The sequence below is a fragment of the Cydia splendana genome, chromosome 21, assembly GCF_910591565.1.
Source record: "Cydia splendana chromosome 21, ilCydSple1.2, whole genome shotgun sequence".
NCBI lineage: Eukaryota > Metazoa > Arthropoda > Insecta > Lepidoptera > Tortricidae > Cydia > Cydia splendana.
Window position 1 is genome coordinate 13,590,781 of NC_085980.1, and position 19,397 is coordinate 13,610,177.

The 19,397-nt window shown below is 40.7% G+C and overlaps 3 protein-coding genes across 4 annotated transcripts in view; 1 reads left to right on the plus strand and 2 right to left on the minus strand.

The window, feature by feature from the left end:
- Positions 1-19,397, minus strand: part of LOC134801050 (uncharacterized) — a 230,117-nt gene that overhangs the window by 145,873 nt on the left and 64,847 nt on the right. The window lies entirely within an intron of this gene.
- On the minus strand, positions 725-1,930 carry LOC134801371 (uncharacterized). The gene has a single exon (XM_063773911.1). It carries the CDS (start codon positions 1,928-1,930, stop codon positions 725-727), a length of 1,206 nt encoding a protein of 401 aa, XP_063629981.1.
- Positions 10,757-19,397, plus strand: part of LOC134801036 (octopamine receptor beta-2R-like) — a 247,043-nt gene continuing 238,402 nt past the window's right edge. Inside the window, exon 1 of one of the 2 annotated variants that reach the window (XM_063773549.1) lies at positions 10,757-10,958. The gene's annotated coding sequence lies outside the window, so the exon portion shown is untranslated. The remainder of the gene's footprint in view (positions 10,959-19,397) is intronic. The other variant, XM_063773548.1, reaches the window with a different exon arrangement.

Sequence of the window (19,397 nt, forward strand, 5' to 3'; positions counted from 1 at the left end):
ATCCATTTCCAATTTTTGTAAAAGTAAAACTTTGTTTTAAACGCTGCATACAAATGAAAATACATTTATGTTTACTTCAGCTACATATTTAAGTAAACAAAGGTGAAACAGGTTTCCAGTAAAATATTATTAAAATACTTCCAATATCACACAGAGTAATCCTGTATGGAGCACGCTTTATTCAAACTGGAATTTTTCGTCAATATTTCAAAATTATTCAATTATTCGAGAGCGTGTGGACTGGTTAATGTGTTCAACTGTTCATTGTTCAATTATTGAGAGCGCATTCGGACTTAAAAATCTGATCTTGGTTTGATGTTAATTTTATATGACTCTTCTCTTCTTCTTCGTAGTCGGATACTCTTGTCAGAGCAGTCGTGGTCATTGAGGTCGTCGTACGGCCTTTTTTGTTGTTTCCCGCCACGCTTCTCTATTTATTGCATTCCGCACGCACAGATTTAAAGGTGACCCGGTGAGAGCTGATAGCTAATGAAGTGGACTGTAAATGTTATGACTAATGGGATGATGGAAACGCGTTATTCTCGTATAATTAAGAATTTTAATAAACAATATTAAGTACAAGGATGTTATTCGTAACACGGTGACAGGCAGACTAAATTGACATAATAAAAATCAAAAGGTAAATCAAAGGTTTTACAAATAATATGTTCGAAAGAGGTCGCGCGCCAGCCAGTCGCCAACATACCGGACCCCCAGTGGAACACTAACCACTGGTGGCTACTGGCTGGGGCGCGGCCTCCATCAGGATAAGTTTCCGGGCCGGTCTGCGCAGCACGCCCCCTCTGGTGTGGACGTCTGCCACGCGGACCGCTCCGTCGGGTCCTAGGTAGACCTTTGCTACCGTTCCTAGTGGCCACAAACCACGAGGAAGGGTAGGATCGGCGATCAACACCACATCACCCTCGCTAAGATTTAACGCGTTGTTGTTGGGTCCCCTCGTTCGAAGCGTCGGTAAGTACTCGCGTAGCCATCGTGCCCAGAACTGATCTGCTAGGCGGAGGGTTCTCCGCCAGTCACATCGTCGGGATAGGTCTGAGTCTGTCAGCGACGTGGTCCATGGAACGACTGATGAGGAGCCGAGGATAAAATGGAATGGTGTTAGCGCCTCTGGTGCATCTGGGGAAGACGGGACGTACGTGAGTGGCCTGGAATTCACTATCGATTCAGCCTCGAGTAGGAGTGTTGACAAGACTTCTTCCTTCAGTGGTTGATTTGCTAGGCAAGATCTGAGGGCTGCTTTCACTGTCCGCACAAGCCGCTCCCAGGCGCCGCCCATGAACGGGGATGCTGGTGGGATGAAGCGCCAGTCGATTTTGTGATTAGTGGCGTACTCTACGACCGAGTTGTCATGTAGGGAGCGCAGTTCGCGGGAAGAGCCAACAAAGTTAGTCCCGTTATCGGAAAATATGGTGGTGGGCGATCCTCGGCGAGCAATGAAGCGTCTGAGGCTCATTATAGCACTATCTGCAGTGAGTGAGTTCACGATTTCGAGGTGAAGCGCTCTGGTTGTGAGGCACGTATATAAGGCGATGTATCGTTTCTCGCTCCGTCGATATAGCGTTACTAGGATCGGGCCAAAGTAATCAAGGCCTACGTGGGTGAATGGTCTTTTGTGGTGATCAAGACGTTCTGGTGGTAAGTTACCGGTCTGAGGTTGAATAGGTTGCGTGTTCCATCTTTTACACTTCAAGCAGGCGCTTGCTACGCTACGGATGGTTCCTCTGGCTCTTAAGATCGAATATCTTTGCCGAAGTTCATTCAAAACGAGCTCATTAAATTGGTGCGCGGCTTTGACATGTTCGTGGAGGATCAAGAGTCGTGAGATGTAGTGGCGGCCGTCGAGAATCATGGGTGATTTCATCTCGTCGTTCACTCCCGGTGCGGAACTTATGCGCGTGTTTTGTCGCATTAGGCCTTCTCCATCAAGTGTAGGCGCCAATTTCTTAATCCGACTATTCTTGGGCACTGGCTTCGAAGATCGTAAGTTCGATAATTCCTCAGGGAAACTCTGTTTGTGCTTGACGGACCAACATCTTCTCCGCTTCTATCATGTCTGACGCGTGAAGCTGGTGGGGAGACGTGGTGTTGTCAATGTAGAGTTTGGAATTTGGATCTATTGGCCGAGACAGTTTAAGCCGGAATAGGCGTGCGCCCTGGAGAAAACGGGCGGTGGCACGTAGTAAACGTAGCCAGGAGCTAAAACGCGTTGGATTAAGTAACGAATTCGAGAGTGGGGTGTCGAGGAGCAGAACCATCAGATTCGATTTTAACTCAGGGTCTGATGAGATCTCTCCCTCGTCGGTGACGTGCTCGGTCGGCCAAGTACAAGACTGTTCAACAAGGAACTGTGGACCGGTGAACCACCGATGAGTTGCGGTAAAGTCGGTTCGTTTTGGTTTTGTCGCATCGTCAGCGACGTTGAGAGAGGTAGGGATCCACCTCCAGTCGGATGGATTGGTGGTTTCCAATATCTCTCCCAACCTGTGTGCCACGAAAGGTTTAAACGCGCGAGCGTCACTCCGGATCCACTTTAGGACGGTGGTTGAGTCAGTCCAGAAAATAGTTGCGGAGGGCTCAAAACGGTGAGCTTGCAGAATTGTTTGCGCAAAACGCGACGCGATAAGCGCGGCTTGTAATTCTAATCTTGGGATAGAAACCGGTTTCAGGGGACAGACTCGGGCCTTACTACCGATGAGGGCTGTCGATACAGAGTCATCGCTGTAAGTGAAACGCCAATAGGCGACGCAGGCGTAGGCTTGTTCGCCACCGTCGGCGATTACGTGCAGCTGGACGTCCGACACGTCTGACCTGACCATGTACCAGCGAGGAATTTTTATATTGGCTGCAATGTGCAGCTGTGCAAACCAGTCTTTGGATTCGCTTACGTACATTTCAGGTAAGTCTGTGTCCCAGCCAACGCCTGCCCGCCATAATCTTTGAATCAAAATGCGACCCCAGATAACGACCGGCATCAAAAAACCAAGAGGGTCATAAACTTTCATGACGTTCGATAAAAGAATGCGTTTTGTCAAAGTGCTGGTCGGTATCTGGGGTACGGCACGAAACCCTAAGAAGTCTTGACGTGGGTTCCATTTAACACCCAAGACGCCGACGTCACTACTGGGAGGCAGGTAAACGTCAGAAGTTGCATCGCTACGAAGTTCCTTCGGGACAAGAGAGAGTGCCTCTGGATGGTTAGACGTCCACGCTCGCATCTCGAAACCACAATTCTTGTGCACTGTGACAACGTCGGCGGCAAGTTGAGCTGCGGCGGCAACATTTGTGTGGCTCCCAAGGTAGTCGTCCATATAGTGGTCGTCAATGATTGCTTTGCAGGCAGCGGCATAGTCAACTTCGTGCATCTTCGCGTTTTTGTTTTTTATATAGAGGGCGATGTAAGGACTCGAAACTGCGCCGAAAATCATTGACGACATGCGGTATTCCTTGAGGTTGCCGTTCTTGTCACGCCAGAGAAAACGTTGAGCATCCCTGTCCCTTGCGGCAATCTTAATCTGGGGAAACATCTCCTTGATATCGCCATTCAAGGCTACCGCACCTTCTCTGAAACGGAACAGGATGTCAAGTAGGGGCGACAATAGGTCAGGACCCTGCAGAAGCAGACTGTTGAGGCTTACGCCTTTTGTTGTGGCAGCCGCGTCATGGACTGCTCTCAGCTTCTTCTTCTGAGGATGATAGACGCCAAAGATAGGCAGGTACCAGCGAATGGAGCCATCTGGGTTGACCCAAGAGGCATTTGGTGCGGGTCGATGGTGGTAAGTCTTCGAATCACACTCTTCGGCATAGTTCTTGCTGATTATGTCGTCTATGAATTGTTGAAAGGATGCGGCAAACGCTGGGTCCTTTGACATCTGTCGCTCGAGGGCCTTGAAGCGTGAGAGTGCCTGTGGGTAGCTATCTGGTATAATTTTCGGTAGCTCCTCCTTCCAAGGCAGGCCAACTTCAAAATGGCTGTCGTCAAGTTGGTGAGCGGATGATTATATAATGTCTAGGGCCCGTTGATCCTCGCTGTTTTGACGTGGGACCTTTTTTGTGATACCCAAGGCGTCGATGTCGTATTGGCATTTTATAAGTGTATCCAGATCTTCCGTGACGTGATTGACAAATTCAAATGGCTTCGACGACAAAGAGTGTGCGCCATGGAGTACCCAGCCTAACAAGGTTTTGGAAGCAACAGGGTCGTTCTTTTTTCCGCACCGCACTTCGCGACTTATGGATATATACCAGTCAGGCGCGCCGATTAGGACGGTGGGATAAGCAATGTCATGTGAAAGTTCGTTTGCTAGACCTGACAGATGATCGTAATCCATGATATTAATCGTGTCTGGGTATCGTGCGCGAAGCCCTAAGGGTTCTACGGCTCGCGCGTGTTCGATCAGGTAACGATCGGGTCGGTCGCGACCACGTACGTAAAAATCAACATAACTTACGTCAAGTTCCGCTGTCATATTACAAACACCTTCAATGCGAAGACGCTCCGAGCGGGTTGGCTTCGCGCCGATGCGTTTTGCCACTTCGGCGTCAATTAGAGATGAGACGCTGCCGTCGTCTAGCATTGCTGTTGTCTCGAACGTGCCGTCAGGACCCTCGACTATGACCGGGACCACTTTCAGCAGGCCTCGAGGATGTGGGCGTGTAGTCGATGGGCAGGATCCTGTTGCATTAATTGAACAATAAGTAGTATTCGCGATTTTGTCGGAAGGTTTGATTTCGTTATGTTGTTGAGTAGTATTTATATTGACAGGACATGTAGGGTTGACAGAGGAAGTCTGAAGACAGATGTTCTGCCCGCTTGGAGCTGCGTCGGGATTGTCGTCGGCTGTCCCTGTGCCATGGAGGAGCGCGTTATGACGTCTAGGGCATCCATCGATACCGCAACGTTTCGCGCGGCAATTGTTCCACGTGTGTGGGTTAGACTTGAGACAACGGTAACATATTTTAGTTTCTCGGACCTAGCGCCATCTGTCGTCAAATGTTAGCTTTAAAAAACTCTTACATGTTTTTATCATATGAGATCCTTGTTTACAATATGCGCAATGCTCAGATGTATTCCCGCTAGATACCGTAGCATGTATTGTTTCCTTTTTTGACGGGAATTTCGGAGCATTAGTGCGTGGTACATTTGAATACGTTGGTGTCGTTGGCGCCTTAATCGTATTGTCAGCAATAAAATTATATTTTAACTGTTTGTCAGCTTCGGTTAAGAGAAATTGTGACAACAATTCAAGTTTTGTTACATTTTGTTGCTCTGGCGCGTGAGCCGATGCGTAGTCTGTAAAGCGAGATCTAGTGTGCTCACTCAATTTTACCAAAATGCACCGAAGGAGCTCTGGGGATGATAAGTACTCATTTTGTTTGAGCAAAGTGAGCGTTGTAATAAAATTACGCAATTTATTTGCTAAACCATTTAAATCTTGAGGAGAACTTAGCTTTGGACTGTTGCGGAGCTCGGCAACCTCGCGGGCGACCAGAAGTTCCGGACGGGCGTACGTCTGCTCCAGGGCCTTCACGATGTCGTCGGGCGAACCGCAGGTCCACATGAGAGACGCGACGGACTGGTACGCTTGTCCGCGGACTGCGTGGTTCAAACGGTCTAAGTTTTCTGCAGCTGAAAAATTGCATTTTGTTCGTTCATAACTACTTTTAAAAGCCATCCATTGTGAAGTCTCACCCGAGAACGTAATTAGCTCGGGCTTCTTTGGCCTGTTCGAAAGTGAATTTATAGCTTGGGTAAGTTTTGTAATAGGGTCTGAGGAGGAACGTTCAGATGATACTGGTAGTCGTGGTGCCACTGTGTCGTAGTTATATGTTAAGGGCGCTTGAGTGGGTTTCGAGAGGGTTGCTTGGTTGACAATAGGCACGTTGAAAGATACCGTGTTGGCGGTGGCTCCCGGTTGTAAACTAGGTCCTCGAGCGTTACTCGAGGTGACAATCGGTGCCCCACCAGGCATATTTCCATGAGTTGCTGTAGTCATGTTAGCATTCTGTTCGGATACCCAAGTCGCAGTGCGCCTTTCGGCGTTGCGATCAGAAAAATACGAACTACGAGATTTGGCAGACTTATCTGAAGCTTCCAGAGCGGCGATTCTTGCTTGCAGCTCCGTCTGTTCCGCCTCGAACTCGAGATTTGCGAGCTTGCGCTCGCGATCCTCTTGTTGACGAGCGAGTTCGCGCTCCGCCTCGGCCTGTTGACGGGCGAGCACGGCTTGCTGACGCGCGAGTTCAAACTCGCGCTCCGCCTGCTCCCGATCGTGGTCCGCTTGTTGTTGAGCGAGTTCGCGCTCGCGCTCCACCTGACGCCGCATTAGGTCCGCTTCAAGAGCTAGCTTTTGTGCGCGAACGGTCGCCGAAGAACGCGTTGAGTGTGTGCGCACGGTATGCGATTGCTTACTGTGAACACTAGAAGCGCTTTCAGTTGGTGCCTTGACATCGCCTTGTGCGAGCGTAAGCGAGCTAGTTCGAGCATTTGGGCGTTCAGCAGCGGGCTTAGGTTGTGCCGCGCTGGTTGGAATGTCGCCCGTCGTTAGTATGTTCGAACTACCAGGCAATGCCGAAGCACCTTCGTTACTCGTGGCTAAACCCGGCGGGGCGCCGCGCGGTGAACGATCACGCCGTTCGCGCTGCACCCGGTCGGATTCCGTAGCCGTCGGGTCTGCCTTTGTCTTACTACGTGTTTCCACCATGATGAAAAATGTACGTAATTAATGTAAACAATGTTTTACAATGAAATGAAAATTTACAATGACTTACGTGAAAAAATTTGACAACTTAATTTCGATCATCATCATCATCATCATCTCAGCCATAAGACGTCCACTGCTGAACATAGGCCTCCCCCTTAAGAATTTTAATAAACAATATTAAGTACAAGGATGTTATTCGTAACACGGTGACAGGCAGACTAAATTGACATAATAAAAATCAAAAGGTAAATCAAAGGTTTTACAAATAATATGTTCGAAAGAGGTCGCGCGCCAGCCAGTCGCCAACAAGAGCTTTAACTTGGTCGGTCCATCGCATTGAAGGCCGCAATCTGGGTCTTGTGCCATCCACTCTGCCCTGAACAACAAGCCTCTCCATGGCGTCGTCTTCCCTACGCGTAACGTGACCGAAGTAGTTAAGGATACGAGTGTGATATGACTCTAACCTTTACCTTTTCTTTGAGTACCTTTTCTATGAGGCAAATGAGCAGACGAATAGCCTGATGATAAGCGATTACCGTCACCCATGGACACCCGCAACTAAACTAAACCCGTTGCTTTGCGAAGAACGTTTTCTTTTTAGTTATGAAAGTATTTACCAATACGTATAAAATATAATTGTACATTATGTATAACGTCATCCGTTGTCTAATACTTATTTACATATTTATTTTACGCTTACTTAATTCATAAAAGCTACACCAAATACTTCATTATTTTTTAAAACAATAAAAGTGATCTTTGACACTTAAAAAAAGGTTAAAAGGTATGTTATTCTAACAATGATTAACGATTTCATCGCGTCAATGGCATACGAGTGTCAACAATTAACATTTAGTTTAATAATGTCCATTTTTAATACAGTTTCATTGTGATATAGGCCCTTTATCAACTAAAGCAATTTGCTTGTTTATTATGGAGACTACAGAATGCGAAAACATGTTCTAAATGTATGTAAATAATAGTGTTTTTGACTTAACATTCGCGGACTCTGAGAGAGGAAAAATATAGATGTTTGTTTAAATATTATTTAATGGTGAAAAAAAAGTAGGTACAAGAACATGACTTGATGTAAACGTATTATCTTTATTAATAATGTTAAATTAAACAAAGAATAAAGGCAGTTATTAATTCTAAAATACATACTTACATAGGTAATTTAGATATTTATTTATACAAAAACAAAAAAAAAATGCTGTGTTAAGTTGTATTTGTAATCTCTAGTTTTAATATGACCGGTTTTAATTATTTTAGGTATGTTTTTATGAATAAGTACGTAATTTATACATACGCATTGAACATAACGAAACATACGTATACCTACATAATTATTATGTCAAAATTTCAACTGTCTATCAATTACAATTACCAATTAAGTTTGTTTTATTAACGTTAAATAAACACGTTGTTTCCCAGATCGTTATTGTAATTATATTACCTTGGTAATCATAATATCATGATAGTATGTATATTCTTATGATCGGTCGGAGTCTAATAAAGATAAACATTTTAATATGATACTGATCAATATTTCGTTATTAAGTTTCTTCATAATATAGAGGACTTAGATTGCCATATTGATTGACACTTCATAGAAAATCGAGCGATGGAAAATTTGATATTATCTGAAGGTCTACCGCGAAACACGGAAATCGAAAATTCGTTATTTGCCTCTCTATCGCTCTTGCACATTCGAACTGTAGAGAGGTAGATAAAAAAAAACGATTTTCGTTTTTCGTGGCTGGGCTTCCAGTCCGTTCTATTTTGAAGGTGTACCCAAAGGTGAAAAGAACCAGTATTATTACTTATAGAATAATTCCAAGACAAGGGTTTTAAGTAAATGGACAGAAAGTGCAAAACTATTTCATAATAATAAATAGTTAGGTAATTATAATATAGTGGAAGGAATGGTGGAACCTGGTTTTTTACAGAAGGACATGATGTCACGATCCTCAGTATTGAGGGAGCGACTGAAGAAGAATCAATACCCAAGAAAGGTTCTTGGGTGAAATTAATTCTGGTTTGACTACTTTACATTCCTCATTTAAATAAAACTACTTACGAAATGAGATTTCGTGAAAGCCTAAAGGTACACATAGAATTGATTCTAGGCTGTCGAAGGCGATAGGATATTTTTAACACTTAAATAACCCCGGACCTAAAGTTATGGAAAATGTGGTTTCAGTTAAATATTTTGAGATTTTGATATGTTATAGATTTCAGAGTCCTGAACAAAAGTCTCTAGCCTTTAGTACCGTTTGGTAACTAAACATTGGTAACCAGCTTCGAAACGGGAAAGAAATACCAATTCGTAACTCGCTTCAAATTGGGACTTTTCCATTACCGATTTGTAACCACGTTTGGTAACCGGCTTCGAAACGGGAAAAATAAATCCCGGGTTGTAACTGGTTACAAAATGGGACTTTTGAATGACCGATTCGTAGCCACGGTTGGTAACCAGCTTCCAAACGGGAAAAAATATCCCGCGTTGTAACTGGTTACAAAATGGTACTTTTGAAGTGACCATCTAACTTTTTAAGTGCTGACAATTGGCATTCACATATTTTTGATAAAATGTACAGACAGCGAGAAATTATCATTAAAACTTAAAATAAACGTATGCAATGACAATAAGTCTGAAGTGCTTTCGTATGTACACCGTTCTAGCCTCGAATTGGTAGAATAAACTCCGATCAGTAACTCTGGCCCAATACGTAACCGGCTACAAACAGGTAATTTTGGATTCCCATTTTGTAGCCAGTTACAAAACATATTTACCAAACGTTACCACTCTGGCCCAATTCGTAACTGGCTACATAAAGGAAATTTTAAATTCCTGTTTTGTAGCTAGTTACCAAATTTAGTTACCATACGGTAACACGCTGGCCCAATAGGTAACCGGCTACAAACTGGGAATCTTGATTCCCATTCTGTAGCTGGTTACGAAATTTTGGTTACCAAACGGTACTAAAGGGTCTCTAGGGGTGCTATTAAGTATTAGTACTTACTTTAAAGTTGAATACATATACATTTGAAGTTGACATTGGAGTCATGTTATCTTTCTTTAAATGGCCAGCTTATCGCAATATAGATTCTAAGTTGTTCGCAGAAATCGCGAAGCGTCTGGTTGACGTAACTGGTGACCGAAGAGCTGGCGGCTACCTCGCACAACGTATCAGCATTGCGATACAGTGAGGAAATGCCGCCAGCATCCTTGGTACAATGCCTCAAGGGCTTATTTTAGATTTAAGCTAGTTATTAATTTCGTTAAGTAGTACCACTGTATATATATTGTATGTAAATAAATGATTTTATATACTAATTGTGAAAAAAAAAATTGTTGAAATAAATACATAGTTGGGAATTGAATCTTGTTAAAGTACTAATACTTTGTTATCTAATACAAAATCAGTCGAAACTGAAAGGGACTCGGAAACAGTGGTAGCACCCCTAGAGACTTTTGTTCAGGACTCTGAAATCTATAACATATCAAAATCTCAAGATATTTAACTGAAACCACATTTTCCATACTTTAGGTCCGGGGTCCTTTATTGATTCAGTTCTTCTGGTGTAATTGAATTAATTATTTGAATATAGGCTGAAATAATGCCTATCTACTAGTATTTTATTCGTAAAGTAAGATAATTTAGTCATTTTTGAAAATATGTACAGTGTAAAGAAAATTGTACGTATTCTTCTTATAACGAAATAATCAATACACTCTCACTTCAACCATAATCGAAGGCAACACAATATTTAAAAAAAAACACTGTTTACAACTTCATTTGTATTTTATCCGATTTAGTTCGATGAAAAACTGTGTCAACTTGATAGCTGCACAAAAGCGTCGCTTTTCAGTGACGTCTGAAAGAGACACTAAGAGTAAAAACTGGCAGCTTGCTAAAATCATCAAAATACCAGCCAGTCAAGCACAATTCCTCATTATCCTTGCCTCACTCACAATTAAAAAAAACTAGCGTCACAATTTGGCTTTTCTTAACCGGGTTTCCCGCGCTTTTCGCCCAGCCCAGCCAGTTGGCATTTGGTCGTCCGGCGGAGCGCACGTCCCGACGCCCGCCAAATTATAGCGTAAAAAATTCGAGACGTTTGTCGTTTACTATTTCTGTAGCGGACAGTGTGACAGTGCGGTGCTGTGTTGTGTCGTGCTGTGATTGTGTGTGTAACGATTTTTGGTGGGATTTGTTTGGAGTTTTTGAGGTAAGGTGATATTTGATGGCACCTCTTTGAATCTTTACGTGGTTTATTTCAGATAGTTTCATGTTGTAGTAGTAATACATTACATTTCCTATTTAATCTTAACGCTGAAGTTATTCTATGTAAATTGATTACCTAATTACAATTTTTATGATGTAAAAAAGTAACTCACCTTTTTTCGGTTAATGAGTGATTTAATTTATTTTTTTCACCTCGCCTATGAAAATTCTGTTTAGTAAAAAGGTTTTTTTACGGTCTGCTCTAATGAAGTAATTTAATTTTACCCACAAAATTGTGGTCCATGCTGCTTTGGGTTTTTAGGGGTCCGTAGCATGACTTTCATTTCAAAATTTTCAACGATTAACGTGAAATAACATGAAAAATGAGTGTTCGTGTTATTAATACAGATGTTCAAGTACCAAAGTCTTTCTAGCAAAAAGCGAAAGAGGTTTTAGTATGAACTATTAAATAGGTATTAAACTTATCCGATCGCTAATGTTTAAATAGAAAAAAAAATGGCTGATTTTTTGAAAGTTTAAATTATGTTAAGTAGTATGAGGGGTTAAAGTTAGGTCTAATTTATGTTGATGAAAATAAAAATACCTACTTAAGTTGTTAATTTTGTGAAAAATATTTTATTAGGTACTGAAAGAAATATAGGTTAATCATTAATTTCGAATTCTAATGCCATACATACCAGTTTCTGCCCGCAACTTCCTCTACGTAGAATGATCATAATGATTGACTACACCTTATAAAAAAGAGTCCCCCGGCGCGTCTGTCTGTTAGTGTGTTTGCATGTTTGTTCGCGATAAACTCATAAACTACTGAACGGATTTTCATGCGGTTTTCACCTATCATTTTAGTGGTTCTCGGGGAAGTTTTAGGTGTATAATTTTTTTAACCGGGCGAAGCTGGGACGAGTCGCGAAAAAAGGTGATAAAAAACACTACAACACTACTTTCGGATTTATAATATGAATAGAGATTAAAATCTATAGGTACTTAAATATGGGTGAAAATTCTTCCAGAATAAAAACATTTAAGTAGGAATGCAAATGGTACAGAAGTAGGGTACAAAACCAGATGGTAGCTGATTGAACTCAATTGAAAAATTACTCGGTGCAAGTGCAACAGCTTATAGTATGGTAGAGACCTATTATATACTTTATTTTATTTATTTGGCTTACAAAACAAGGTAGGTACTGACAATAATTGCAGGTATTACAATGTTAACATACAGTTCAAATTTAGACTATAACTCTAAACATGTAGTTAAAAAGATAAAAACATTTAGTTAAAATTAAAACTTATCGCCAGAGAGATCAGGCCCCAATTTCACCACGGTGACAGGTGCGACAATTGTAAAATCACTGTTGCTGACGTCACAGGCATCCATGGGCTACGGTTACCACTTACCATCGGGCGGGCCGTATTCCTGTTTGCCACCATCATTGTATTATTTAAAAAAACTTTATTATATCGGAAAAAAACAGATATTTCTTTTGCGAAGTTTCTGACCATTGTCAAGATTTAGAAGAATTGTAGGTAATTCTTGACAGGTAATGAGTTATGTCGGAATTTCGTGACAATTGTCATAAACTTAGCAAGAGAAATATCTGTTTTTTTCCGATATAATAAAGTTTTTTTTAATAAAACAATGATGGTGGCAAACAGGAATACGGCCCGCCCGATGGTAAGCGGTAACCGTAGCCCATGGATGCCTGTGACGTCAGCCACAGTGATGTTTTACAATTGTCGCACCTGTCACCGTGGTGAAATTGGAGCCAGGTGTCATTTCAACACTTAGATTATCTTCTTCTTAGTCGGTACACTCTTGCCAGAGTGGTCGTGGTCATCATTGTGAATCTCGATGAGCGATGATCTTGCTAATACGGCGCCATTCGTCGCGGACTGCAGCTTTCCGGGTACATTCGTAAACCGAGCACTTAGTTGCGGCCTTAGATTATGGACAAGGTGAAATTAACAGTTGTAAGATTTATAATCCAAACAGAGTTGTGTTAGCTAATAAGTAAACTAAATCTATATATAAGTATAACTAAACTAAGCTAAACATAGCGTTTTGGGAAATTAGTAAGTGCGTTCGTAGTTTAAGGTCAGACAATTTTACGGATTTTAGTTTTATAAGTGGATAGGCCACATTCAAATATGTCTATGTACAGCAGGTGTCCATTAGCTACGGTAAGTACTTACCATCAGGCGATTTAAATTTATTCACGAAGATAAATTTGCTCAAGTATTACTCTATCACAAGTTTAATCACTTTGAAATATATTTATAGAAATATAATATTTTCTAACTAACGCAAATTAGAATGAAAGAATCCTTACAATTTGTCTTAAGTATCATAAAAGTCAGACATAATGTTGAATAAACATTATTGACGAGGTCAAAAAGTATAAGTAGTGTTTGATGTTCTTAAAGAAAATTGGAGAGATTTTATTTGTGAAGATTAAAGAGAAAATACATAAATGTTTCTTAGCCCTTTGAAGGATACCTTTATTTTATTTCATTACATAAAAGTTATATCATTTAATAGAGTTATAAATAAGAATTAGACAGACTTAAACCTGATAACGAAATTTATTTTTTTGATGTTCACGGCCAGTGGTTGCCTTTTTTTTGCCCATTTTGTACATTATCATCATCATCATATTATATTTAAGAGTCTTTATGACTCTTGTCGGTGGATCAAGTGCGTACGCCCACTTTTGATTTAATTAATTAATTAATTTCGTAATTTTTTTGCCGTTTTTTGCGTAATGGTACGGAACCCTTCGTGCGCGATTCCAACTCGCACTTGGCCGGTTTTTAATAAATTGCGCATTGATAGCGAGGTTTGGTAATGGTTTTGGTAGCTAGTTAAATGCAAGTGTTGACTTTATTTATTTATTTTATTTAGAAATTTAATTCAGGCAACAAGGCCCATATTACAAATACCTTACAGACTAACATACATATGTATTTTATAAACTTAAAACTAAACACTATTTAGTCGACAAAACGGCGTGGCTCCGTTGCATCGGTTGCTCTTGTGTCGGATTCGGCAGTTTGCCCCGGAACCTCCGAAACACGACACCTTTCGGCCAGAAGTCGACGCACTCGATGGTTCCCTGCAGCGCTGCTGCTGCTTTAATAAGGTAGCATAGCGGCGCGACCTAGATAGTGAGCTTTTCAGATGGCCCGCTAGTATTCGCTTGCAGAGCGTTTGTACAGACCTATTGATCTACAGAGTTATGTCGCCTATGTGTGTGTTCATCGTTTGACAAAGATCTTGTTTCACCGGTTTACAAAACTCACTCGGTTAAATAATGAATAGAATCAGGCGTTACTTTGCGGAAATCCATATTAATTAATATCAAAATATTACTTTGCTTATCCACGATAGGCTAGCATAGATAGATTACCTATGTATTTCTGTTGCTGCTATAACAACAAATACTAAAAAGTGAGGAACCCTCGGTGGGCGAGCGCGACTCGCACTTATCCGGTTTTTTTTATGTTTAGGTAAAAAGGTTAAGTATGATTTTGGTAACTTGTAAAACGGTAGAATAATACGAATGATGACTTTAATAAGGTGACATGGCGACGCGGTATGGCCTAAATAGTAGGAGGCTCCCTTTCAACAGTTTCAACTGAGTCGCTACAGAGTCGTTGTTATTCGCTTATTCACTACAGGCACTAGGAAGTAGGAATATTGTGTGATCTTCAAATCTGTAACAACTGAGTGTATTTTCAATAAAAAAGGGATGACAGATCCTTATCTGTTTATTTTTATTGGAGAAAATGAAAAACAAAACAAAGTCCCGACGAAATGTGAACCTCCGCCATTTTACGTAAAGTCAGTTGTAATCTTAGAGGATATTACCAAACGGAGACCTTCTCTGTAATTTTCGGTACAAAACAGTTTGCCGATTTTTGCGGGGGAGGGGCACGTCAAATGTATACGTAGAGGTAACGTAAAAATAGCCATGTCTGATAAACGTCAGTCTATACAATGACTTAACTGACTTAATATCCTATGTCTCCTAGACGCTCCACGCTCCACGTCTTGCCAATGGTCGCCGCCTCTGCGATGATCGTCCGTCGCCAGGATTGCTTAGGGCGGCCACGTTTCCGCTTTCCTTGGGGATTCCAGTCAAGGGCTTGTCTATACAGTCTATACTAGGCAGTCTATAAATACAATGTGTACCTATGACCACTGGCCGCCTAATTTCGACAGAGGGGAACGCCTGTTAATGGCTACTCCGTTTGGTTATATTATATCCTCTAAGTTTGTAATAAAGTTATGGTTGCGTTCCGATTCAGAATACACTAATTTTCTGCTGCAGTAATGCGGGGCAACTTTGCTGCCGCAATTGTCAAACCCCCTTATTCATAAACGTTTACTGAAGTTGACAAGCCGATAATAATCGTTTGTCCCTTTCCGACGTATTGGTATGATGGAAAGGGACAAACGATTATTATCGGCTTGTCAACTTTAGTAAACGTTTATGAATAAGGGGGAAAATCTATGTTGCTGCCCAAATTTTTGCCGTAATGCCGTCGGCAGTAATGTCACGGTGCAGTCTAAATTCGAACGGTACCTTTAAAAAGATCTTATAATTAAATTCTCGTTAAGCGCCGAGCGCTGGTGTTCTAGCGGTAAGAGCATGCGACTTGCAATCTGGAGGTCGCGGGTTCAAACCCCGGCTCGTACCAATGAGTTTTTCGGAACTTATGTACGAAATATCATTTAATATTTCCCAGTCACTTTTTGGTGAAGGAAAATATCGTGAGGAAACCGGACTAATCCCAATAAGGCCTAGTTTCCCCTCTGGGTTGGAAGGTCAGATTGCAGGCGCTTTCGTAAAAACTAGTGCCTACGTCAATTCTTGGGATAAGTTGTCAAGCGGACCCAGGCTCCCATGAGCCGTGGCAAAAATGCCGGGATGACGCGAGGAAGAAGAATTAAATTCTCGTTAACTTTTAGTTATTCTCGAGTTTAATACGATATGTCTAGTCTTTCAATGTCATCTCGGCGTCCGGTTTCACTAATATCATACGAACATAATTAAAAACGCCTTGAAATCCCAAGGCCAAGAAAATAATTGTTAGACTGTGTCTTAATTTACTCGATATAATAATTAATGTCGGTGATGTGGAAGTAGTTGGGTAATCCTAATTAAAAGTCTTTTGTTTTTTGGAGATTTTAGAATTATTAATTACGCAATAATGAAATTTTTACAGATAAGAAATTTGGTCTAACAAAACAGTTTATCTTTTGCTACCCGTTAATTTTTAAACCCATCACAGAGTGTTAATATGAGTGTAGATAAAAACAGTCATTAAGCCCTTAGAACGTGACTAGAATAGTTAAATAATTTATCACTAAAATAAAATTTAAATTAAAGAAAAATGTATGTACCTACAATGGTGGACTTAATTCCAAAAGACATTTCTTACCAGTCAACCATATTGGGTCAGAGACAAATACAATGATGTAAGAGAAATTCATAATTTGTAACGAGAAATTTAACCGTGAAGTCACATATTACACATACCTATGCTTGTAAACATAATAATATTCTGTACCGTAAACTCGGGTTACTTTGACCCAAAGGAGGGTAACATTGACCCACACTTTAAAGACGAAAACCTTATTTAAAAGAGTCTAATAAAAAACATTAAAACGTCAAAGTTAGCTAAAACCAACCTCATGTCATATTTCCATAATTACAGTGCATTAATATGAGCTGGACCGAGTAAATCCCAATGGCCAAAGTTACCCTCCAGGGCTATAGTAACCCGACTTTACGGTATATTATAATATTAATATTAATATTATAATTATATGATGAACTTTGATATTTTCTCACTAGTAAATGTAACCGGCAATATGAATGATTAATATTCGGATATTTCGTAACCACGCAGTTATCACATGAATGACTAATGGATTAGGTATTTATTTTAATAAATGTTAAACGTGCGCTACCAAAATACACATTATTTGTAGAATATATTATATTTTTTATACCACGTTGGTGGCAAACAAGCGTACGGCCCGCCTGATAAGGAAGACACCGTAGCCTAGCCAGGTGTAGGTAATTGCTTACAATCAGACGATTTGTCTTCTCATTTGCCTCTTATATCATAAAAAACCGGCCAAGTGCGAGTCGGAATCGCGATCCAAGGGTTCCGTACATTAAATCCGACTCACGCTTGATTGCACATTTCTAATAAGTTTCCTGTCATCTATAGGTAATGAACATATTTTCTAACCTTTGTACATATTTTACAATTATTAAAAAAAAAAATCTCAAAATGAGCTCATTCATTTGATATAGGTATAACACGATATAGTTTTCAAAATTTTATTTTTTAACTTTCTCATTTACCCCCCGAAAGAGGGGGGTTTACATGTCCATCTTTGGGTCACTACTTAATTTACATAAATATAATGTGTACCAAATTTCAAGTTAATTGGTCCAGTAGTTTCCGAGAAAATAGGCTGTGACAGACAGACGCACGAGTGATCCTATAAGGGTTCCGTTTTTTCCTTTTGAGGTACGGAACCCTAAAAACCGATTATCTACTATGTCTGCAAAGTATAAAACATCCTTGAGTTTGCGATAACAACATAAAAGCATGTTGAATCATACTTGAGTGCATGAACGTATCGTTTAGAATGCACTCCAAGTACCTGTATGACAAACTGGTATAGTACGTATCATGTTTGACACGGTACCAGTACCATGTATCAGTACCAACTATAGTTCGTAGGTTTCTAATAGAGCCCGAGCTAATCCTATTGTCTATTGTTAAGTAAAACCGCTCGTGCCACGTGCCACAACCACCTGCATAAAAAGTACAGAACTTCGGTTACTGAGTGCAGGCGAGTCGAACACTACAGAACCAGTCTAAAATGTGTCATAGAGATGCGTAACAAAGGCGCGTTATCGGAGAGCGCATCTACACTGGTTTTTTGAGCGTTGGACTAGCCCGCGCTCAGGTGCCAAATAAAATAATTATGACCCTTTTTTGCAGGTAAGTAGCACGTGCGGTTGTACTTAACAATAGACAATAGGATTAGCCGTCGGGCTCTATTAGAAACCTACGAACTATACCAGTATTTCAAGGAAAACGCCAAAAAGTTTGAGTATATGACGTTTGGATTCTGGATTGCGCTACCGTAGCAATATTGGCTACTTTCCTACTAGTCAAATCAGCTTCTTCTTTAGAACTGTCAAAACAATGTGCTAATGGAATTTATGAAAACGGAGATGGCGGAACGACCTTGACACATTTTGTAAAGAGTGGTGGGAGTGGGCATCGGATAGGACCAAATGGCGGGAAAGAGGGGAGGCCTTTGCCCAGCAGTGGGACACTCCTATAGGCTAATAAAATAAAAAAAATGAAAACATGTATAGTGACGTTACGGTCAACTCACCTACTTTTCTTTCAATCCGATTTATTAAATAGGAATTGTGGTTAAAAATAACTGTAATCTATGTTTTTCTAATAATTAGCTGGTGTTTTATTTCGTGCACATTGTGAAATAATTTATATGTTTATTTTAAGTAAAGGAAAGTACCCAATTGCAGCGTGACATTACTCCCCCCTGCTTTACTGCCGCAAATGTCTAAAACGATATTGCCGCCCGGATTTTTGACATTTCTAACAGTAATACAGTCTGTAGTAATGTCGCGCTGTAATGCTGCTGCGGTAATGTAATGTAACAAACGTTTATTTCAGACAAATACTCCATTTATATACATAACAAATTACAAAAAAAGTAATTAATTATTAGTAAATAATGCTGATGCAGTCTGAATTTGAATGTTACCTGTAAAGTGGTTAGTTGATCCCCCTAAATGTACCTAAGCAAATTGTTTGCCAGGCGGAAGGTAGTGTTATCTAGAAAAGTACCAATGAATTCATCATTTATAATTTATTTAGTATTAAATTTGGTAGGTGAGAAGAGATCTCTGCTAAGAACAATTGGAAACAGAAGGGGAAACATGTTGGGGCACCTGATACGTCACGATACTTACATAAAGTCTATAATTGAAGGCAGAATAGAAAATCAGAGAGGCAGAGGAAGACCGAGACGTGCATATATTGACCAGGCCAAAGAGAAAATTAACGTAGTGACGTATCAGGAGCTCAAAACAGTGGCAGAGAGAAGAACGGAATGGCGATTACTCCACCGACAAGAGCTAGGCTCTTAAGAATAATGATGATGATGATGATGAGTTTTACAAGTTTTAAAAGTATTTACATGTTCCAGCATAAACCCCGTTGGGGCACAGCAATATACATAGATACTTATTCTAGGACTTAAAATGAACACTTCTTCTCCCATTTACGAAAAATACTTAAAATAAAAAATCAATCTTCAGAGACCAAATACATAACACAGATGAGTAAACACATTTAT